Source organism: Notechis scutatus, chromosome 1 (genome assembly GCF_049901735.1).
Source record: "Notechis scutatus isolate UNSWTSFEM ecotype Mainland chromosome 1, rNotScu1.2, whole genome shotgun sequence".
NCBI lineage: Eukaryota > Metazoa > Chordata > Lepidosauria > Squamata > Elapidae > Notechis > Notechis scutatus.
The window spans coordinates 253,811,412-253,836,540 of NC_142009.1; the positions used below are offsets into that span (position 1 = coordinate 253,811,412).

The window sequence follows — 25,129 nt, forward strand, 5'->3', positions numbered from 1 at the left end:
CAAGTCTTAAAGTTGCCAAGTTTGGAGACCTCTGATTTAGATTTATTCTACTGTAAAGATTAAAGTTAACATCATGAGAAGTACTGGTAGAAAGAATAGGCAAAAAGCAGATGTTCTGTCTTTTCTTCTTCATGAAACCCAACAAAAGAACGATTCTTGGTTAGAATGGGATACACAGTTCTACTTATAGAAGAGAATATTTGCAGCTTAGGGTTGAACTGATACTCTCTGAGCTTGGTGCTTTTCTTGCAGAAGTTTTATTACCAAATAAGTTAACATTATCGGTGCTAAAAGAGAGGGGAGTTTGCCAGTGTCTACCAATGCCAGTATCTACCAATGCAAACAAACAAGCTAGTAGTAAACAATAACCAAGGACACTTTTATCAATACTGACAAGGCTAAGATGCTAGTATATAAAAATAAGAGCAAACCCCACTCCCTTCTGTCTCTGAAGATGTTACCTTGTTTGATAATGAAGCTTCTGCAAGAAAACTACCAAGCTCTGAGTAGGACTCCAGAGTTCTACCTATTAGAAAGAGCTTACCACCTGATCTGAGTGATCTTCTCCTTTCCTCCACTTCCCTGATAAGGCTCATCATTTAGAAGAGTTCTTGTCTATGAAGTGATACATTTTAGGAATTCAGAGAGTGCACAGGGCTGGAGAAAAGGAAAGGGTTGTTCTTCAAAAAGCTTTCTCTCTTTGATTAGTAGGCTGCATATATAATTTGTCATTTAGTCTCATGTCAATCCTTGATAGACAAGAAGAGCAATATGACATACAGAGCAGATTTCTTTTTCTTTTTTCTTTTTAATTACACAAGAAAATCGGTTCCCTTTTTAGTTTGTAATATTTAGATATAAAGTTTAATGGCAATGTTGCTTCAAGCTGAAACAGATTGAAACACAGTGGGTTGTGGCTAAAACAGTGACAGTTCTTTAATCAAATATTTTGGAATTTATTTTTTTAAACTTTTTGAAAGACAGTCAATTAAAATAACAGCAGCAGCAACATTTGGATCTTCAGCTCAAAATGCTAACCAGTAAAAGTGTATATTACAAAATCAGCAGAATCATTGCTAAATATATATATTTCTCTCCCTCTCTCCCCGCCCCTCTCCTTCCTTCTCTCTCCTTCCCCCTCTCTCTTTCATGTTTGAAAGTATTTCTCTCATAGAACATATTGCACATCATGCATCAATGGGGAAGTATCAAAATTACCCATCCCCTTAATTTCAATAGTTTCACATTCTATGAATGGTATGTCTTCACAATGACTGCCAAGAAGCAGTCATTCTGGTTCCCAGGTGCTCTGTTACACCCAGAGAAATAGAGCCCCACCTAATTTAATTTCTGCTCTGCATTCCTGTCCACTACAGCATTGATACATTTCCATTACTTGCCTTCTCTTCATTTCAGCAGACGGCTTAGCTAATTGCACTCCAGTTTAGAAGCAAATAATTTCAGCACTTCTGTAACATTGTTGAGTTGAAAAGGTAAGAGGTTTTCTTTTCATGGCTTTCACTCAGCAATTTCACTTGCAGTCATCTTTTGTAAGTGTGCTTGGTGAAAAACTTCTGTTTGTGTCAGCTAGGTCATGTCCAGTTCAGTTAAATGATCTGGCACACTTCTGGATGGTTTTTAAAGAAATGCAAAACTAGCATGTTTAGCTGACATTGTGTTTATAACTCCTTTGTGTGTTCATTGTTAGAAAGTCTACTTTTGTGAAACTCTTGCTGAGGTAGCACAATATTACTTTAAATGCTAATTTATTTTCATTACATGTACCTAGAGGACTACTCCAACAATCTTTTTACTGGATGGCAACATTCTGGCTGGGTAATTTTTTTTATTACCATGCCTATCAACTTCAAAGCTTAGATTTCATCATTTGCAGTTTCACACTTTTTCATAACAATGTAAAAATATGTGCAAATATATACACACATTTCTCCAGTGGAAATAATATAGTGTTTTTTTTAAAAAAAAATTTTTGACAATCAACACTAACAATAAAAAGGAAAAAAGAGAGACGATAACCAGAAGTTTACATGCATGGTTCATTATATTTTAGTCCTTTTAACTTCCATGCATGTAAGGTATTGAACTTTAAAGTTATTTACTTTAAAAATAAGACTATATTTAATTGTAAAATTTTAATACAAGCTAGATTCTCTTTTTATACAGTGTGAAAGAAAAAAAACATTAACTGATAAGTGTGTGTGTTCCTACTTCATGGCAATGAAAACAAAGACATGTAGATTATCTTTTGAAGAAATTGTTCCAACTCTTGTAACAATTATGAGACTTACCAAAGTCTAAGTGTGACTCTAGTTTGGAAGTGGTACATGGGCTTTTTTTACTTGGATTAATTCTTGGTGACTTGAATTATATATATTTGAAACTGAAAATAAGAGGTTTCATTCCTTGTTATTTACTTTTTCAATTAGTTTCCTGTTGCACATATTTATTATTACAGTCCCTCTGAAGGGAAAGAGGAGTAATAGTCTAATCTGATGATCTTTGAGATCTGGGCTTAGCATCTCATAGCCAAATCAAGACTGAGAATTTACAAACAGATGACCTGAATTTAAAGACACCAGTTGCTAAAGTCATAGCCACAGAAACTCATGCATCACATTAGGCTACCACAATTTACTTCATGTGAGGTTGTCTTTGAACCCTATTTGGAAACTGCCATTGATGCAGAATGTAGTTGCCCACTTTTAGGGTTATAGTAAGGTAATGCTATAGTAAGGTAATGCTTACACAGTGGGGACCTCAATGACTTAGCTCCCAGAAACTGTCCAGGTAGAACTAATCCATCCTACATGCTCATCTCAGTTGAGGACATTTGTTATTCCCCACATGAGACAGATGACAACCGTAAGGCCTTTAGACAATGATTTATGTAACGGCTCCCACTTTGAGAAATAGCTTTCTCCCGAAGTTCAGACTGGCGCTGACTCTGAAGTCATTCCATAAGCCTGCCTGAGATGGAACCTTCTTCAGGTCATTGATGATTAATGTCATGTTGCTATGGTGTGTGTGTGTGTGTGTGTGTGTGTGTGTGTGTGTGTGTGGTTTTGTGTGTGTGCATGTGTGTATATAACACTTTTAGAGGAAAATAAATTTATTTTATTATTTATAAATTTATAGGCTTCCCATTTTACCTCAGGGTAACTCTGGGCAGCTTGTTTTTTTAATGCATAAACTTCATTTTATACTGCCAGTTGCTTTCATGTACAAAGGAAAGATTTGGGCAAAATTCAAAAATGTGTTTTGAATATGTTAATATTAAATGACAAAACATAAAAGGTTACATTAATTTTTTATTCTTTCTGTTTGTGATTTTATTGTTATCAGCTATGGCTAATAGGTACAGAATATGACAAATAATTTTATCATTCAGGCTGTGAATTGTCACCCAGATTAAGCACATTAATTGTATATTGAATAATTTCACTTATGGGAAAAAATAACTAAAATGATTTGAGTTAATTAACTAGAATAATAGTTACATTTGGAATAGAACTAGCTAGATAAAATACACATTAAAAGTAACAGTAACATATGATTAGTTTTTAATGTATCTGGCTAGAGTGACAAAATAATTACAAGCCAGTAAAATGAGACCTTTTGTAAATGTAGTCTGATTGCATTCACAAAAATAGTCTGTGATGTATTAAACATATGCTGAAAATAGGACTGGATATAAATGGAAGTGCAACACACATCTCATGTTAGGCTGAGAAATTATTCACAATTCAAAAAAAAATCTGATTGTTTTCATTTCATTTTTGCTTAAGTCCATATCAGAAAGCAAAAGCAGTGAAATGAGGTTGACAGAAATTAATTTTTAGTTAATGTATAATGGCAAAAGTAAAAAAAAAAAAATGTAGAAAATATGGAGAAATACAGGATTAAATACCTACCAACCCAAAAAAGAGTAATGGTGGATTTTGAATCTTGTTCATAAATTTGTTCAGGTAACATGAAAAAAATATTTTGAAGAGTGAGAGAAAAATAGTCACAGTATTCAAATTAAGATGGGGACTAAAATTTAATAAAGAATAAATTGGTTACAGATGCTACTTTCTTGTAGCACACAGATTTATATGAAATGATGGTGAATTATAAAACATAACATGCAAAAGATGATAAATATATTCTGGCTTCTATGTGCCGGAAGTATACTGCATATACATTTTTGATCTTGCTGCATTAAACAAAAACACTAAAGGATGATAGAAATATTTGAGAGAATTGACATATACTACAGTTCATGTAAAAATAATGTAAAATGGATTAAGATGATTAGATGCATCCCTACCAGGATCTCATTACATTGGGTTAGATTGCTTCCAAATATAATCACAGATTGCAGTAAACCTGACCCATTAGTAGATTGTTGTAAGTATATTAATAGAAAGGGAGCTGGGAGTGTAATTTTAGCATTTATTATCAATGGGGTTCATGTGCATGTCTTTGGTTTATATTCAATGGAAGCACCTTCAAACAGGCCTCTGCCTCTGTCCCTGGCTATGAAATTAGTCATATACCCCCTTCCCCTCAACTATAGTTTTCTGAAAGCAGGTGACACTAAATACATAAACATTATGTTAACATGCTACATAACAATGGAACAGACCTTCCCTAGGATATCAGGAAATTTGACCTGGATACCATGTTTTTAATTACACAGATCCTGAATGTATGCAAAACATAGAAGAAAATATTAGTTTCCAATGTATGGAAAAATGTATAAACAATTCACATTTACAAGTGAAACTTTTCATTACTGATTTACTGAAATTTCCTGTCCCGTTCAGGATATCAGCAGTAGAATAGGAAGATATTCTCTGTGAATATATTAAATTTCATCAATGACTCAAATGAATTTTTAAACATGTTCCCTTAGGCACTGTATACCAAGAAACAAATATCAAGGCTGTGAAAGAATGCCAACAACTGAGGGCACATTGTTCATTTTGCTGCTGATTAGTCTGCAGTTGGCCAGAAATTACAGTGAAGATGCAGTGAATCCCACATCTTCAAGAAGCAGTGTAAGCAGCACTCCTGTGAGTCCAACTATATTTAATGTGACCTCTGATAGAACGTCTACAGAACCAGGACATATCAGTGCTAATCCAAATTACAGTACTGTAACAGAAAGCAATACTTCAAGCAACAAGACCATCTCAACCCTGACCCCAACATCAACTCTTCACAGTTTATTATTACCAACAACACATCCACTAACTTTTACTACAAAAGATGTAAAGCATAGGATATCCTCTTCGGGGACACCTGCAAATACTTCTAGAAGTTATGAAGCCACCACTTATTTCAAGTCATTTGAAACTGAATCAAACAGTGTCATCACAACCATTCCTAATATCAGTTTCACAACCATGGTTTTCCATAACACAACTCAAGTGGATGGTTTAACATTTCCTTCCAATAAAAATTTATCAAGTACAATAGGTATGTTGCTAACTACCAAGAATAGTGCTGTTACAACTGAATTATCAACAACAGCAAATCTACGTCCCAAAGCAACTGATAGTTCTACAGAAGCAAGAGAAGCATCGAAAGGTAAGCAAATTAACTGTCCTTAATTAATGTCACCACCCAATGCTATGAATTATGCAATTGTACTGCATGTACAGTAGACAGCTTATTACTGTTGTCATTTGACTTTAAAAGCAATTCTTAGAAAAAGCACTGTTTATATTGTAGAAAACAAATATTATAAAGGAATCTCATTGATAAATATATTATCTTAAGTAATCCTGTTCTTAATTCAATCAAAATTATGAGTGAATCAATAAAGATGTTCTTACCAAAATTTCAACACATTTAGCATCATTGTAATAGAATGGAACAAGTCTGTACTACTCTTCTAAAAACAAATAGATTCATTTTTTGTTGGGTGAGTGAAAATTATTTATTTGTTAATCAAATTTATATCCATCCATCTCATGAAAATTGACTCTTGTTGGTATATAACTGTAGTTTTTGTGTAGACTTGTCCAAAGCATTCTAAGAAAGATTTCATTTTTCTTAGGTGAGAATTATTTTTCTGTCAAATTTTTAAACTTTTTTTTTTTCATTCAGAGCATCGTCAAAGGGATAGTGACATTTTATTTTACTAGCATGTATATTTTTACCAAACTAATTAGATGGATTGAAGTTTATCTTCTTATCCCATATTTAAGCATTTTTCCTTTGCCTCATTAAACATAATCAAGTGGCAACTTTTGGACAGAATCTTCAGGCCACATCCAAGGCTATGCTCACAGCACATGGCTTGAATCTTTGAAAAGCCATAGGCTATGCAATTCAGATTTAAATTAGTAATTATGCCAAAATGATCCACAAAGACCTTCCTCTAGGCTTCTCTTTTTCATCCCTCTTTCCCCAGTAACAGACACTTTGCAATCACTCAACAGTTTTTCTGGTAGTCCTTGATTTACAACCATTTGTTTAGCAATTGTTTAAAATTACAATGGTGCTGAAAAAAGTGACTTATGATTGCTCCTTGCACTTATGACCATTGCAGTGTCCTTACCATCACTGATAATGATTGGAATGCTTAAAAACCAGTAGGCATGTATGTAGGTTGCAGCATGCTTAGGGTCTATTATCTCCATTTGCCACCTTTCCAGCTGGTTTCTGACAACCATAGTCAATGGGGAAGCCAGCAGGAGTTGCAACTCATGGTGACATGATGTCTCCCTAATTTTTTTTGTCTGTTAATAACCCCATAATCCCTTGCATCGGGATGGAGTTGGGGCAACTGAATGGAGCTGAGTTTTTACTGGCTGGATACCCTTTCTGTCGCCAATGCAAAGTTCACGACTGATATTTACTCACTGTGCCCAGAGAAAGAAATATCTGCCACTATCTAGGATCGAACTCACAGCCTCCTGATTGTGAGGCGAGAGCTCCACCTCTAGCCACTGCACCACTCATGATGTCTCCCTAAGTGACAGTGAAAAAAAAGTTGTAAAACTGGCTGCATTCACTGATGCCTCATTTAATGACCACACTACTCAATAATAAATTTTACAGTCCCAACTGAGATTATAAATTGAGGACTACCTTACTTAATATAGTATTGGAGGAATCCAAACAAAATACAGAATTGAGTTCTTGGGTTTCTTCCATGCGGCTTTAACTCCAAGGAAGAGTGTGGGTTGCTAAAGAGATGACTGTAGAAAGAAAGCTAGAACATTCATACCTAGTCCTCAGCCACCTGGTATGATATTTTTTCCCCTTAACATAAACCTTTCCACATTATCTTTGCCTCTGGATTTTTTAAAGGGAAAAATATATCCTTTTCATTAAATAACCAAAGAAAATGCAGGAGTAAATGTTTAGGACAAGCATTCATTTAAACCTTTATCTGTATCTATTCCTGAAAAGTTCTGAATTAAACAAAACAAAACAAATTTTCATTAGTACCAGATGTTGTTTTCATGAAGATGATTATGTTTATCTGTTTTCCAGAAAGTCATACTCATGGAGGGGTAATATTTGGAACAATTGTAGGAGCAATGTTAGGATCTGCATTGATTGGCCTGGTTGGATATTTAATCTGTGGTAAAAGAAAACCTGAATCGTTTGGACATCAGCGACTTTATGATGACACAAGAAATGATCCAGGTAATAATCCAGCTCAAGAAATAGAGTCATAAGAGTCAAATAGATTTTGTGGTTTGAAAATATGGTTTTGAGATGTGTCATTTTAAAACAGGGGTGTCAAACTCAAGGCCGTGGGCTGGATGTGACTGAAGAGTCCTTAAATCTGACCTAGAAATAGCAAAGGACCAGCCTGTGGTTCCCCTAGCAGCCAAAATGAGGTGTGGGGAAGGCCCGCACATGGCTCCCTCATGCCCCATTTTGGCTGGCAGGGTGCTGCAGGAGGTGTCTGTCCCATCTCCCCCCCCGTTCGCCTGTGGAGAACTAAAATGCTGATCCAATTCTCAAAGGAATCCAGTTTGACACCCCTGTTTTAAAGGATATGTTTTAGAAAGAGAAGGAAAGGAAGTTATACAATATCTACATGTTCAGTTCCTCTTCTTCTTTATGCCAGCTAAAATAAGGTGACCAACTTTTTTACAATGGAAAGGACACAAATAAATTGAAGAAAAAAAAAGCCACTTGCACACAGCACACTCTTTCATACGGTGCACTCTTGCGTGCGGCACACTCTCCAAACAATTCTCCTGTGTGAAGCGTATGCATCTCATAATTGCATCTCGCCGCACTGTACCAAGCCTTGATGAATCGTCATGTCAAATACAAATATGTCACATCACACACAATGGATCGGCTTGGCATCAATCAAATACGGAGATTTACAGATTAGTCTTCAAATATCAAAAAGGAGGACATGTAGGAAGACACTTTTTGAGAGAGGACAGAAGTTACAAAAGGAGGACTGTCCTCCCTAAAGGAGGACGGTTGGTCACCTTAGCTAAAACCATTTTGCTTTAGGGTTCATCAATACTTCTTGGTGGTTCTATTTCCAAAATGTGACAGTAATATATTTAGAGGGTAGAAATAGATGTCGGTTGTTACTTCGCTCATATTGCAAATTCAGGCTTTGACCTGTGGCTTGAAAACAGTCTTTTTACTCTCATTTCACCTTGAATACTCCTGCTCATTTGAATAGCGGCACTTTGTAATGGATTATTTTTCTAACTTTTCTTGGCAAAGAACTTCAGTCTGTGTTAGTATGAGGTGGATTACCATGTAGAGCAATTTTATTGGGGATATGAAGGAAGAAAGATAGTTGGCACTCTTTGGGTGACAGACAGAGAGGAAGGGATAATGATTTTATTTAATTTGGTAATGAAACTTTTGCAAGAAAACAATCAAGCTCAGAAAGAACCAAGGACTTGGGGATGGCTTCCTGTCCAATTGTGAGGTGCTTACTGATGGGAATCCTGTTGATAGGGGTTTCCAGCTGGCAAATGAGGATATACGGGTGGTCCAATTGTTAGACTATTTACAGAGGTCCAATTGTTAGACTATTTACAGAGTTGAGGGGATCTCCTGAATTGTCTGCAGAAGTAGTATCAGGGATTTCCTGTGGGCTAGATGCATATGATGTATGTGGTGGCTCTGATGGTGGGACCAGGTGAGCTGAATGAGAAAGGTTGGAGTTGATGGGATTGTGGGCAGGTAGGAATATTAAAGTTGAGATGAGCAGAGGGAAATATGGTAGAAGAAAGAGGTCAGGTTATTCTTGGGGAAGAGATTTGAAGTATCATACCAAGTCAGCTCTTCAGCCATTTGAACTCATCCCAAATGTGAAGTCATTGGTTTGAAGACCTTGATTTCTAGTTGCTGCTGTGAAATGACAGGTGTGCCTGCAATAAGGCTTCTCTCTACAGTTTTATCATGAATGAGAGGGCATATCTGATGGGCTTCTTTCCAAACTTCCTACTTCTCCTGTGCTTAGTTTTTAAGTAGGTGCAGTACCACATATATTTTTTTTGCAATTGAGAGATGGACTTTTGCAATTGAGAGATATGAATGAATGAATTACTTAATTATTTAATGAGTATAAAATTCCAAGTCACCTGAGACAGAAGCATTTCCTAAAAGATATCTTTATACATTGGAGGTATCCACATAATTGCATGTATATATTGAACTTAATGTATTGTATATTGTTATATGCTGAACTCATGACTAAAAGAACTTACATGATGTCTTTAACATTCTGTCCAAAGATGTATTGTTAAAAACATGTGTAAATATTGTCAATGTGTCTTTTGCAGTTCTACGACTAGATGCTATACCTGAACCTTTCAACCCAAACTTTGGAGAGCTATCCTACTTCAATCCCATGGTAGCCAATGAGAACCCTGTCCAGAACCACAAAGAAACATCATACAATGCAATCCCAATGGATGACATGATATCATCACAGCCTTCAGCAGAAATGCATAAAGCCAGATGTTAGAATTAAAAACATATAGATCTTGTTCCTTCTTGTGGCTCCTACAACATTTGAATGTGTGTAAGAAGTAATGATTGCAGGTCATGTCATACTCTTTTTATCATTCCTTTGCGAGTGCATGTATATATGCTAACCCATTAGAAGAAATGCTGGCAGTTTCACAACAATGACTTCTTGATCTTAATCTGAAGTATCCTTTCTTTGTTTTTGAACTTTTCTGCTTGATAATATCCCCCAAATATGTGCTAATGTCCATCGAAAACATGACATTGGACAAAAGAGATTTTTCACCCTTTTAAAGAACATCAATTTTTCAATTCAGGCTTTAAATGAAATTAGACTAGTATCACAATATTAGTGATAATATACACTCTAGTAAATCCCCTTTGTCCTTCCAAATACTAATTCTAATGACATTCAGAGTTGAGCACATTCTTCAAGGAACTGATTGTTTAATACTGAGCAGGTAAACTATTTTCATGGCATTGCTTAAATTCAGCAGCCAAAGTAATAAATTTTGGCAACATTGCTCTCTCCATTTTTTTTTTAAAAAAATTTTCTCTCATAAATCATAATCAAGTCTCTGGAGTATTCTCTTTCTATACTTTGCTCCAATTGGGAAAAAATAAGCTTACAATTTCATATCTGCCCATTCTAGTGTCATCACCAGATCACCCTCCAGCTTTTCTGGAAAAAGAAAGGAAAAAGAGGAAAAGATGCCCTTCCCGGATTTAGGAGGAAAGTAATTTTGTTATATAACAGGTTTTTTTTAAAACCGTAGCAAAGCACCCTAATTTTCTTTTATATTATCTAAAAAATAAATTACCAAATAATCTAATTATTATTGGTAGGTCAATTTAGAATCAATAGCCATGTTCACCAAAGTGATGTTTCTTAAATATGCTGGAATTATAACTGCCCAACTTTCCAAACTTCAGGTTATTTGGGAATCCAAGGAACTGGAGCTCCATCTGTAGCACATCAAGCTGGCAATAAAGGAAAGCTAACAGAATAACAGAGTTTGAAGGGACCTTGGAGGTCTTCTAGTGCTTAAACAAGAATCCTTATACCATTTCAGACAAATGGTTGTCCAATCTCATCTTAAACCTGCAGTGTTGGTATACCCACAACTTCTGGAGGCAAGTCATTCCATTGTTTGATTGTTCTATTGTTGGGAAATTTCTTCATAGTTCTAGGATGGTTCTCTCCTTAATTAGTTTTTACCCATTGCTTCTTGTCCTACCTTCAGGTGCTTTGGAAAATAGGCTGACTCCCTCTTTGTGACAACCCCTTAGATATTGGAACACTGCTATCATATCACCACCTAATTCTTCTTTTCATTAACTGGACATATCCAATACCTGCAACTGTTCCTCATCTCTTTTAGCCTCCAGTCCCCTAATAATCTTTGTTCTTCTATGCACTCTTTCTAGAGTCTCAATGTTCTTTTATATTATGGTCACCCAAACTCCAAAACTGGGTGCAATATTCCAAATGTGATCTTTCTAAGGCATTATAAAGCAATAATTCACATGATCTTGATTGTATCCATCTGTTAATGCAGCCCAGTTGTTATAATGCAGCCTGAGATATAAACCATATGCTTACTTAATCATGCAGAAGAATAATCAACTTCAAAGCTTTTAATTATTTTTTTGTAGATAAACTAATATAACCTCAAAGGGAAGCCAGGCTAATGTACCTGATTTGTATTTCAATAGAATAAATTTGCTTCTCTTGGGCCTTTAGAACAGCATTCAGCAATACCACAGCACATGTACTGTTGCATCATGCATCAGGATGGAAGTATCTAAGGATAGGTTTGTATCATATGTCACTGTGGTTTTGCCTTTTAGTGGCTTGCCCTGGTTTCTGTCATTATGTACTATTGCCTGAAGCTTTGGTTTTGCTGTTCAAAACATTTGCACTAAAATACAGCCAACAGTTTTTGCTGGACACAAGCTGTGCTGTGGGTCTATTTTCAGTCACATTTTAGCATATCAGGATTGTTTCAAACTGCTTCAAACTGAAAGCATTTTCTGGCCAAAGGTAATTTTGTCAAAAAGATGGCACTTGAACATCTTCAAGCAAAAAAGGCATATACTCAACATGCTCTAAAAACTACTGTCTTTCTAGTATCTTAAAATAGTGTGTCCATTTGCTTTCTTGTCCTGTTGTTTCACCATCATTTTAAGGCTTCCATGTCTTTAGAACATAAGCCAAATTAATAAAAGGACTACATAGAAAATGTAATGAGAACAAGCTGCCACTTTTTTTAAAAAAAAATATCTCTCAGAATTGATTTTACCTAAAGGGAAGAAAAGGGGATTATATTCCAAGTTACCAAACCAAGATTATTTATGCATATTATTTTGCCACACCACACTAATAGTTTCAATTTTGCTTTTGTCAAGAATCAATCTTGGTTCATAACATCAAAGTGGGTGGGAATCCAGATGTTCACAGGAAGCCATACTGGAGAATTGGAGGTAAGGAGGAAAGATAAAATGCATTTTGATACTCTTTCAGATGCAGATACTAATGGTGAAAGATTCCATTTGCCCTGCATTAGTTACTCTAGGTTGAAACAACATCATTATCTTCTGCCATTTCTAGTCCCCAGTGGGGGTAAAATGTATTAGAATTGATATTATAGCAATTGACAATTCATTTTCTGTTTCCATATCAGTTCACTTATTTCAATTTCATCAAAATTATACTTGTAATTTATAATTGTATGTAAATAATAACTTTGAATAGAAAATATTTTTTTCCTTTAGAAAGGCCAGGTGTGTACAGTTAAGGTGCTCAACCAGAAGAGCCCGAATATTAGGAATTAGAAAAGTTCAACCTTAGGAATTGAAGACAGCTGGGTGATTTTTGGCCAGTCACTCTCTTTCAGCCCAAACTATTTCACAGGGTGGTTGTTATGGGGAAGATGAGAGTTGGGAGGATTATATACCCTGTCTTGAATTGTACAAAATAAAGTTGGTTTAGAAATCAAATCCAGAAAAAAATACATACATTTTAAAGCCATATAACTAAAATCAACCACGTCACTTGCATTTACACTAGTTTCCAGACTTGAAAAAAATGAATTCTCTCTATGAGTCATATAAAATTAAAACAAAGCAGAGGATTTTATGTAAATGCACACCACAATAATACTTACATAGAGATAGATCTGTAAGAATAGCCACATCTTTTTAACTCTTGCAAAACATGTAATTTGGATCAAAAGCTTCTTTTTACTATATTGGGAGATACATTATTTCTATAACATAAGAAACAGAGGTGGTATTCTACCGTTTTGGACTGGTTTGAGCGAACCAGATGTTAAAGTTACATCTGGTTCACCGAACTGGTATTTGAACCGATAGGCTGACCCCACCCACCCTGCCCCACCCCTCCCAGGAGTGTCCAAGCAGCCCATTTTCGATGGAGGTAAGTGCAGAGTCCATGCAGAGGCTCTGGGAGGGGGGAAAATAGGCCTTCTGGAAATCCAAAAATGGGCCTGTTTCCAGCTTCTGGTGGGTCTCCAGAACCTGGGGGATGTCATTTTTGCCCTCCCAGAGGCCCAGAGGAGGACTCTGGACCCTTGGGAGGGCAAAAAACAGCCCTCCCAGAAGTACTAGAAGTCTGGAAATGGGCCTGTTTCCGGCTTCCGGTGGGACTCCAGAGCCCAGGGGAGGCAGTTTTTGCCCTTCCAGAGGCAAAACTCTCTGGACCCTTGGGAGGGAGAAAATGGCCTCCCGGGCTCTGGAGGCCCAACGGAAGCTATAAACAGGAAGTTCCAGTAGACCATGCCCACCATGGCCATGCCCACCCAGCAACTGGGCAGCAAACTGGTTGCTGGGATTTTTGAATCCCACCCCTGCACAGAAACTAGTCCAGATGGTGGCTCCTATTACTAGCAAGATATTGTTGCTCTTTTTCATACAAGCACATTGATAACCTCTGGAATGAAATGGATAACATGCTTTATTACATAAGATGAGGTATGTGTTTAGGCTGGCGAGCTTAATCTGTTCACCAGGTTAGATTGTTTAATCTATTTTACAAGGTTGAGGTGAAGATCAATTGCATAACCTCATGCATTGTAAGTGCCTTTTGATGGAAGGACAAAATACCAATATTTATTTATTGTATTGTAATTGTCTTCCTGGCCAAAATGACGCTAAAGTCCACAACACAACTATAATTAACCCTAATTTAAAACAAACACAAACATACACACACTCCTAATCAAATTTCTTGATTTTAGAAACAATGAAAGGTCAAACTGCTGCCTAAATAATAAATATTGGGTTTGCAAGTAGAACAACAGCCAGGAGGTGAAACTAGCTCAACCTCTTTTCTAAATAATTGCAAAAGCTGGGAATAGCCACAGAGAAACCTTCCCTACATGTTCAGCAATTGTGCATGTGAGAAAAAGATGCTCTTCTGAAAGCCCCAAAGCCAAGGGAGGTTCATACAGAAAAGTGGTTCTACAAATGTGAAAAATAAATACATTGTTTACTAAGCATGTCACATAGTAAAGTAAGTGTCTGTATCTTGTGACTCAATTTTCATTTATTTTTCTTATACTGACATAGCATTTTTTTAAAGCACCTTGGATAAAACAGGAAGATTTGTGGAAGTTGCATGAAAAAAATCAGGGAAGAATAGACAAATTTATTATTTTTTCAAGCCATGTTCTAGTAGTTATTTAGTTCCCCACAGATATTTTTCAAGACAAGGCAGAAAATCTGGAAGGGACAGCCTGATTGCCTCTTCTCTGCACAAATTTGGATTATTATCTGGACAGTGATTGTCTTATTCTTGTTCTTTGTTTACTGCATGCATATAGAGCATGTCAAGTAATAGCAAGACTTTCTTGGTGCGTACACATGTGCACACACACACACACATTTTAGTACATAAGTGGGACAGTTGGGAGGACTAAGCACATAAGATGGTGATGCACATAAAAATGGAAGAAATTTTATGATATTGTTGTGACCACTATTCTGAATTTATTTTACCATATCCTGTAGACACCAATAGTTAGAGATGCCAAGAGTCAGTGATTGGAAGGAAAGTAATGATCGGGAAAGAGCATGCAGGCTAAATGCAAGATAAAGAAGAAGTGATAAGAACTCAAAAACACAAAGATTTTAATTTAGTTTTATAGTATCTTACAGAAGATTGTCCTTGCAAAGGTTTACTGGCTGCTGGATGTTTATTTTAAACGTTTTAATTGAAGTCCCCAATCCTGCAGATTTCACTTGTTTTTGCTACACATATAAACTTGGTAAACACTGCCCTCTTTAATAATTGTTTGAAATTAGGACAGTGCTGAAATTTTTTTTTTACAACTGGTCTTCAAACTTACGTCCATTGCAGATTCCTCTGTGGTCACATGATTATGATTTGGCCACTTTGCATTCAGTGTGTATTTATGGCTGTTGCAGCATCCTGAGGTCATGTGAGCTTGACATTTTTGCAAGCTTCCCCAAAAAATCAAAAATCAATGGAGAAACCAACAGTGAAATTGCAAATCAAGGTCATGTGATGTCTCACTCAACAACCATTGATAATTCACTTGACAACCATAGTGGGACTGACATTGCAAGACCTTTGTGGCCATGTGATGTTTTGCTTAATGACCATATCACTTAATAATGGTGTTGCCAATCCTAATTGTGGTTAAATGAAGACTACTTGTATCATCACAAAGCCAGTTTCTCTTGCATTTTTAAATGTGTGCTTCTCATTTCAAAGAAGATTCCATGTAGTATCCATAAAAAGTTCAACATTTCAACAGTTCCATAGTTACAATTGCCTCCTTTCCTCACAAAATACATAAATAAATATTTCTGAAAAAAATTTCCTCTAAATTTTTTTTAGCCATCTATCTGTTTTTCATATGATTTATATGCTCATCATCCACCAGTGTCAGCAATCAGACAGAACCATCAGGGACTGACTTCATCTTCCGATACAGAACTTTTCTCATACAGAATACAGATATTTTTCTAAATGTAAATTACCTAACATTGGTGCTTTTTTTTTAAAAAAAAGTTAATTGCTGTTATTTGAATCAAATTTCAGTAGCATATTTTGTTTTATACATGCATTTTCTGCAGATATTTTTCTTAGAGGAAAGTTATATGCTAGGAAACAGTGCTATTCTTTGTGCTGCTGCAAAATTCATTAAAACGGAATATCCAAATTTTCTTCAAAGAATACATATGGCAGAATTTCCTTTACATTTTACTCTCCTTTATCCCTAATTTTAGAAAATAGATTCCAGACATGTCAAGTAAAGGTACCCCATAAAGTCATATGTTCCAAATGCCTGCCAATAGTTTTAAAATATAATTTTCCATATTACATTTTACTTTAACTATTAAGTCCACTCACTATATAGTGTTTTCTGTTATTTTACATTATTAATATTAAACAGTAACGACTTACCCCATATAGCCATAAAAATGGCAAAGAAGACAGTTCCTCCATTATCAAATAAGTATGTAACCTTAGGAGGAAAAAAATAAAGGAAATTATGCAAATTATTAATGAAACTACTCAAAATGTTAAGAAAGCCAAAAAGGTGAAACTAATTAGAGCTCCAGCCTCAGATATACAAACATGATATAACTTCTTTGAATTAAAAAAAAACATTTTTCCTTCTCTGCTTGCTTGTGCAAATTATTATCATAAATACAAAGCAATTTTCAAGGTATACAGTACACAGAATCTATTATGCAGAACATCAGACCAAGTAATTTGTTCTGGAACAATTTTTGAAGCAAAATTATGGAACTTTGTGGGAAAAATGGGGCCATTAATTTCAAATATCAAGAATATAATCATTTAAATTAATTTTAAAGAAGCAGTTCCCCATTTCAGACCACATTTGTTTGCTCCTTGATATGTATGGCTCTCCCTACTTCCCATAGGCCAACTCAATCTAACAGTAAAACAGGAACAATTACAACAGCTTAACCACACTTCAATTATTATAAATTAGTTCCATCAGAAAAGACTGGCTGCAAAGCAAGGTCTTGATTCCTTTCCAGAAAACAGAGAGAATGGGACAAAGCACAGCTCTCAAGGGAGTAAATTGTAGCTTCCAAGCAATAAATAAAAACAACTAAATGCATAAAAGGCCTTCTTCATATGCCAAGTAATCAACTTTGAAAAATAAAGGCACATTTTACAGAACCTCTCCAGCTGTGTGTGGTTACTGTTATTAGAGAGAGGCAGGGTGATATTGTGGTTGTATAAGTATTGCCCTAGAAATGAAAAATCCAAATTTATGGTCCACTAGGCCCAGACACTTTCTCGGATCAGCCTAACTGACAGGGTTGAGGTAGTCCCTGCTTAGTAGATATACCCTCGCTTAACAATGATTATTGGCAACTCTGGTCGCTAAATGATGCTGTTGCAAAGTATGACCTCATGTGACTGCTCAACATACAACAGCTGTGGCCTTTGTTAAATGAATCCCAGATAGTCATTAAGCACAATATCACATGATCACCATTTACAACCTCCTATTGGTTTTCTCAGTGTCTATGGAGATTCTCAGTCATCCAGGTCATGGTTGCCTCAAAGGTGTTTTTTCAGGAGACAACTGGACTTTCTTGTTTTTCTTTGAAGATGTTTTGCTTCTCTCATCCAAGAAGCTTCTTCAGCTCTGACAGTCAGAGCTGAAGAAGCTTCTTGGATGAGAAGCAAAAAGTCCAGTCCTAAAAAAACACCTTTAGGTTTTCTCATTGACTGCTTGTCAGAAGCTGGCACAGAAGACCGTGCATGGCAATTATGTGACTGCAGGATGCTGCAACCATTGTAATCGTGAGTCGGTTGTCAAGCATACAAATTGCAATGTGACAGCAGGAATGCAGCAAGGGCTGCATTTATGAGAACTGGCTATAAATCTCAATATTCAACTTCATCACTTTGTATGATCATTGAATGAATGGATGTTAAGGGAGGATTGTCTGTAAGTTCATGATAAATAAAAAATGCTATTACTGTAGGCTGCTCTGAGCAATAGTTACAGAATATTAGCACTATAAAAATAAAGCACATTATATTTCAAAAAAACTATCACATTATTCATCTTAGGCCAATTACAAAAATGTCAGAATTTAAAAGAAACCATTCGATAAACAGGATTCCATAGCCTAGCACTCAGCTTCCTCACAACAGACTTTTGATCATCAGCATGCTCGTTAACTAAACTAATGTTCTTTTCTGGTCTCACAAGGCTGAGTCACTCACATTCTTAATGACATGGGAATGGTCTTTTAGAAGGTGCAAATGAAGTGCACTATTTAGATAAGAGTGCACTTTAGTGATAAAATATGTATGTGTTTTCTGACTGTTTTCAGAATGAATTGGTGTTATATCAGGGCTGGGCTGCTGGGGGTTCACAGGGGTACAGGAGAGCCCCTAGCAAAGATTCTGTGCAGTTCGAAGAACCCCCAAATCCCACTCCTGGCTGGCCCCACCCACCTCACCCCTCCCCTCCCAGGAGTCCCCACACGGCTCATTTTGGATGCAGGTAAGCACAGGGTGGAGGCTTGGGGAGTGCGAAAAACGGGCCTCCCAGAAGTTCAGGAAGGTTGGAAATGGGCCCGTTTCCAGCTTCCAGAAAGCCTCTGGAACCTGGGGAGGCTGTTTTCACATTCCTGGAGGCTTGAGGAAAGCCTCTGGAGCCCGAGGAGGGCAAAAACACACACACACCGCTACCATGGTGCAGGAGGCTGACTAGGCCATGCCCACCCAGAAACTGGGCAGAGAACCCTTTGCTAAAATTTTTGAAGCCCACCCCTGTGTTATATATACAGTTGGATTGCATGTTAAATTTATTAAAATCCTTGCAGTATCTGTTGAGATTTTGAATTTGATGAATACAAAAAGATGCAGAACCTGCTCTGATTCTGCTTTATCACAAACGTGTGTACCTCTGCTCTTTGAAACTGCCTCCTTTAAGCAAGAGAGAAACCTCTTGATATCACACATCTCATGTTCATGAAGATCTGATCTACCTACATTCTTGTCCGCAGGCTCTTAACTTTGCCCTAGTTTTAGTGAGCTCATGGACTGATTAACAGTTATGCAATTAGTTTCTCATAAGCTTCAACTGCTTGGCTTGAGTCACAAACAAGAGGCTCACTTTGTTTTCAATTTGAGAAAGATATTATTTTCATTGGGTCCAGCCTAATTGGGAGGGGATCTGTGAAACTAGATAAAGCAGATACAATGGTTTTGAATCCAAATGATGCAAGGCCATCTACATCTTGCACCTATGTGTCTCCACACCATTTTTTGCTTTCCACAAATAGAAATGAGGTTTCTAGGTCAGGCAACCACTCCTTCCTTGGGAATTAGAATATCAATTTAATTTGTTTGTATTGTGAATTCCACAATATGTGAATGATGATTGCAAAATGATTTATCTGGTTTTGGTTGCTGTAGAGCAGGGGTGTCAAACTGGATTTCTTCGATCGAGGGCATGATCAGTGTTGTAGTTCTCCTCCGTGGGCTGGCCGGTGGTGGTGGGGGAGACAGGGAGACACCTCCTCCAGCACCCTGATGGCTGAAAATGGGGCGAGGGGTTGTGCATGCTCCCCATGGGCATTTGGCCTGTGGGCCTTGAGTTTAACACCCCTGCTATAGAGTTTGCATGCAAAGATTTGATAAAAATATGTATGTCTTGATTTTCAAAAGGAAGTAATAAATCCACAGATTTCTGCCAACCAATGAAGCAAATCAAGATTTGTTTTACAGATATTGTACACATTTTTCAGGAAGTATACAATACAGATATATAACTGGAAGCAGTAATATCACATGATTCTGGAATCAGCTAATCAAGAGCTAAAATATGTACGAACTATTATTATCCAAAGCAGGATTGTCTATAAATAACTTACTGGCTGTCTGAAAACTAAATTTGGATTTGAAAGCATTGCCTCCACTACCTTCCTAATGTTTCACAGGTGTATTATTTTTTCACAGTATACATTTTATACTGTAAAGTTCTTTTGTCTCACAGAGCAGCAAGTAAGCAGGCTCTTTTTAGGATTGATATTTGCCTTTCCCAACTCCATCAGGAATCTGGCAAACATCATGTTATTAACAGAGTCCTGACCACAATTGAGCCCAACATTTCCGTTGCTAAGTGAGACAGTTGTTAAGTGAGTTTTGCCACATTTTATGAACTTTCTTGTGAATCACTGCAGTTGTTAAGTTAGTAACACAGTTGTTAAGTGAATCTGGCAGCCCCATTGACTTTGTTTGTCAGAAGATCACAAAAGGTGATCCCATGACTCTGGGACACAGCAACCATCACAAATATGAGTCAGTTGCCATATGTCTGAATTTTGATCATATGACATGGGGATGTTCCAAAAGTCTTGAGTGTGAAAAGCAGTTATAAGTCACTTTTTTTTCCAGTGCTGTTGTCACTTCGAATGCTCACTAAATAAACTGTTTTAAGACAATGACTACCTGTAATATAGTTATATATGAAGGCAAATATACAGGTCCCAGGATAATGCTGCAGAATCCAATCACTGGGACCAGAGGTTTAGTCTTCCAAGTTTTCGAACTTGTGCTGGAGCCCATCCTCAGGGAACTTTTCTCTACTGGAATGGGTGCTTTGGGCTATTATAGGTGTAGAACAAACAAACAAACAAACAAACAAACAAATATGTGCTTCTCTCTCCCTCACTTTGTGAATTAGGAAGGAGGTATAATCTGATAAATATGACACATAGAATAGCCCAAAGCACACATTCTGGTGAGAGAGAGAAGTTCCCTGGGGGATGGTCCTCAGCATGAGTCCGAACGCTCAGTAGACTAAACCTCTGGTCCCATTGACCCACCCGGATTGATCTTACCTTTAAATTCTATCACAAACATTTTATTGTCAACCAAGCCCATGACTCTGGTGAGACAGTGAACACAATGACATGGCATGATCGAGTGCTATTTAAAGATCAGTGCGATTCTGGATATTAGGAGGAAAATATAACAGAAATAGTTTTCAATGGAAGCTGGGGAAGGGAGCGAATGGCTTTAAAGGACAGGAGGAAGAGCCACTATTAAGGTCAGATAAGAGGGGTTTGAGCCTAGAGCAAGATGGTGAGAAAACATCTCAGAGTAGCCTCTTCCTAGTTAGAACACAGAATATAGAATAACAATTGGAAGGAAACTTGGAGGTCTTCTAGTGCAATTCCCTGCACAAGCAGGAGTTCTATATCATTTCAGAGAAGTGTTGTCCCATCTCTTCTTGAAAGCCTCCAATGATGGGGGACCCAAAAGCTCACTCTACGAACCCACGAGTTCATATAGTGAGAGAGAGGGAAGCACATTCAGGCTTGCAAGATTCACTTATTACAGCTGTTACAATAAGACTAGTCCTGACCTACATGGCCTTGGTCTCTTATTCTAGCCCACCTTGCTGGGTTCACCGAAGTCCTCTCTGGGAAACAAAAACCAATTATCATGGAAAAACAGTTACCTTTGCATAGATGCAGCTTTCATTGAGCTTTTGCAGTGTGCAGCTCTTCTCACACATGGGGCACATGATAGTCTCATTTGCTTCACAGATCTCTTTGCTACAGCAGGGAGGCAAGAAAGCAAATGGTTATCCAAAGAGAATCAAAGAGAACACACCATTTGTAGTTTTTAAGAAATATATTTTTTCGCTCTCAGTTTGGAGTGGAATAAAATTTACTGCAGACACAAAATAGTACATAGAGTTTAATCGTGATGAAAATAACAATTAGCCTTTTTGCTGTCAACAAAAAAGTTTTGGATTTTTACATTTTTGTAAATTTTTGTAGGAGTTTTGGATTCTATAATGTCCTACCAGTCAATGACTACTTCAGCTTCAACCACAACAACACAAGAGCACACAACAGATACAAACTCAATATTAACCGCTCCAAACTTGATTGCAGAAAGTACAACTTCAGCAACAGAGCGGTCAATGCCTGGAATGCACTACCTGACTCTGTAGTTATATCTTCAAACCCCCCACTCCTTTAACCTCAAACTATCCACTATTGACCTTACCCCATTCCAAAGAGGTAAGGGGTGCGTATAAGTGCACCATTGTGCCTCCCATCCCTGTCCTATTGTCCCCATTTAATCGTACCTATTTTCTGTATTCTTACTCATGTTTATACTTATACCTATTATTTTGTAAGCGATTGACAAATCAAATTAATCAATCAATAAATAAATAACATTTTTTATAAAAACTCTCATGGAAAGTTTTTTATCCCAAGGGAGGTACATAGGGATTCGAAATTATTTTATAGAACTCTTCAGTTTGCACTACCTATCGTAAAAAGTAGAATTAAACAAAAAGCTCAACATTGCCTTTGGTGATAAGAACATAGATAATTTTTGTAACATGTTTATGTCATTCATCGGGAAGTTTTTGATCTTATTTTTCAATCTAAGATCAAACATTTCCAGAGCTCTCAGCCCTCTTTATTGGTTAATTAAAGTCATTAAGTGCATAAATAGGGACTAAGATGTCATGTCCCAGTTTTAACCAAGGAATCATCTGACTAGTTCTTTATGCATTTATAGGGATATAAAAGAATTTTCCCACAGTTCCGGATGAAGATTAAATCCAGCTGTAATTTAGTCTTCTGTGAATGGGGATTAGACTTTTGAAACTTTTATAAATGGCTACATCTTTAGGTCTTGTCTTTCTTTCCAGAATGAAAATGCCCCAGATCTTTCTCTCTCTAGAGACAGACTAATTTTCCTTTGCTATACTTCTTGGACACTATAGGATATCAAAGAGACACAGGTGTAAACAGTCCCTTTTGCCAAAGAGAGAATTATTTCTAGCTTGCTACACTGCTCAAATAGAAAAAAGATGAACCTTGATTCCATTATAAATAAGGCTTGCATTTAATGCATAGCAATCAATGGCGTTCTTTCTTGCATAGTAATTTCATTAGCCTTTTTGGAATCAGATTATTTATCAGACCTTTTGAGTCTTTGAAAGTCTATACTTGCAGCTTTTTACCCAGTTAGTTGAGACACTGATCATACAAGAGCTTTGCAGAAGACTCTTTGCTGCTGAGATATGGTGGGAAAACTTTTTGCTGATAAATTAAGAAAAGCGAGAACCCTGGCAGTTAAAACATTTTGAAAGTCAAGTTTATTGTTAAAAATCTGACATAAAACTTCTGGAGCAGAAAGCTGTCCTGTACATTTATGCCATGAAAAGATTTGTTTGCTGTCAATCTACCCATCCCTATTGTTCAAATGATCAAATGACTCTGATTCATTCTTGTGTGCTGAAGAGGAGCAGAAAATATAGCTCTTTGTTTATACATGTAGTTTCTGCCAATTTTTTGTATTCTTACTATCCAAGATGAGTTTGAAAATTCACCATAAAAATCATATTTTCCATATTAGCGAAAGAACATGTTTCTACCCTGGAGATTAGTTTAACTGCTGCAAGTTTTGAACTGCCTGAGTATCTCAGTGATGGCTTTTGTTTCAATGAATTACCCTTGAATTTGATATATGTTTGTTTAATGATCTGGTTTTTATACTTCCGTGTTTTGTTAAACAAAAACATACCTAATGCTGGGATAGGTAAAATGATACTTGTCTTTTTAATATGGAATATACACCTGGTCATGTTTATTTTATACAAGAACATTTAAAACTTTAACTGCTAAATTTATTCATTTGGTTGGTTTGAAATCTCAAATCAGCACATATAATGTGAGGATATATATATATATATATAGCTAGGACATATGTCTAAATAACTCCATTTATATTAAGATCAAGTAATCATGTTTTGCTATGAATAACAATAACATCTGAATTATCTACTCATCATTCCTTCTAAAAGCCAGCTGCATTATTTAGGTATTTTTTTAAATGTCAGAGTCATCACAAACCACTAGATGGAAGACTTGCTTTAACTACATAGTATTATACTCTTACATAACTTTAAGAAATTACATATTGCTGTAAAAATCATATGTACAATACACATAGATTCACTCAATCTAGGAACTTCAGAGCATGGCAGAATTTACAGAGCAAACAAAGTTGCTTTTGCTGGAAAATAAAAGTGTCCTTTTCAAGTTTGTGTGAAATTCCTGTCTTTTGCAGAGGGAGCTGTGCTTTGTACACGCTTTAGTGCACACTTTACAAGGTGGAGCTAGCTAGTGGTACACAATGTTGCAACAAAGTGATGAAGCTATAATCTAGCAGTACATTCAGTCTAATCAATATTCTGCTATAACTAATAGTGCCTTCAGAAACTTGTAATGTTATCAGCAGATGACTTTCTACAGATTATGGTCCATTGGGAACTTTAGGGGGAAATGCTACTATGCTCATAATTGTCATTCTATTCTGAGACTACTTATTTAGACAACTTCAATGGCTTCCCAACTTGTTGTGGCAAACCTAGGCAGCTAACAACACGAGTCAAAAAGCATTAAAAAGAGTTGCAATAACAATCAACTTCCAATGTACCAAAAGTCCCTTAGACAGAAAGCAAATAGTTAACAGGATTCTCTTACCACCCAATCCTTACACTTGAGGGAAAAGTCAGCTCTTTAAAGCCTTATTAGATGGCATAGAGCCATCTAAATCTTAAGGGGATGCTGCTCCACACAGCATATGCCATGACAGAAAAGGCATTTCTCCTGGGTCCTACCAGATCATGCTGCTTACTAGAAAGAACTTGGAGTATGTCTATCTTGGTGGATGGGTGGGATAGTTGGAAACAATTGTACAAACATGAATTGGTTTTGTGCTGTGTAAGGCTTTGGAGGTGACAGTGAACACTCTGAATTGTCACAGAAACTTTTCAGGAGTGAGTGTACCCCATGGAATATTGGTGTTCTATGTTCATACCTTGATATTGTCAAGATTGGCCGTACTGTCATATTCTGGAACAGTTACAACCTCTGAATGCTGTTCAGGAGCAGTCTCAGGTAGAATACATTCTAATAATAAAAATGGAAGCTAACTAAAGCGTAAATGACCATGAATTGGTCCTGATTCAAAACTGAGTGCTATTGTTGCACAAGAAGGATTTGTGCAAAAGATCTATACATGGTTGCCCTATGCTCCTCAGGCAGGAGCTGTGAGTCC

The 25,129-nt window shown here is 36.7% G+C and overlaps 2 protein-coding genes across 5 annotated transcripts in view; one reads left to right on the forward strand and one right to left on the reverse strand.

Annotated features, from left to right (window-relative positions):
* ANO3 (anoctamin 3) overlaps positions 1-25,129 on the reverse strand; it is a 258,297-nt gene that overhangs the window by 24,268 nt on the left and 208,900 nt on the right. For all 4 annotated transcript variants that reach the window (XM_026664760.2, XM_087951086.1, XM_087951087.1 and 1 more), the window contains 2 exons: positions 21,498-21,594; positions 16,436-16,496 (listed from right to left, as the gene is read on the reverse strand). In XM_026664760.2, the coding sequence (XP_026520545.1) occupies positions 16,436-16,496; positions 21,498-21,594 (158 nt within the window). The remainder of the gene's footprint in view (positions 1-16,435; positions 16,497-21,497; positions 21,595-25,129) is intronic.
* Positions 1,314-10,521, forward strand: MUC15 (mucin 15, cell surface associated). The gene is made up of 4 exons (XM_026664761.2): positions 1,314-1,493; positions 4,919-5,595; positions 7,513-7,668; positions 9,795-10,521. Exons 2-4 carry the CDS (start codon positions 4,959-4,961, stop codon positions 9,977-9,979), a joined length of 978 nt encoding a protein of 325 aa, XP_026520546.1. The 5' UTR covers positions 1,314-1,493; positions 4,919-4,958; the 3' UTR covers positions 9,980-10,521.

Excerpts from the sequence above, each read along its gene's own strand:
- MUC15 (XM_026664761.2), top strand. The coding sequence starts at position 4,959 with ATGCCAACAACTGAGGGCACATTGTTCATTTTGCTGCTGATTAGTCTG. Across the intron at positions 5,596-7,512 it reads AGCAAGAGAAGCATCGAAAG|AAAGTCATACTCATGGAGGG; the intron begins GTAAGCAAATTA and ends TCTGTTTTCCAG. Across the intron at positions 7,669-9,794 it reads TGACACAAGAAATGATCCAG|TTCTACGACTAGATGCTATA; the intron begins GTAATAATCCAG and ends TGTCTTTTGCAG.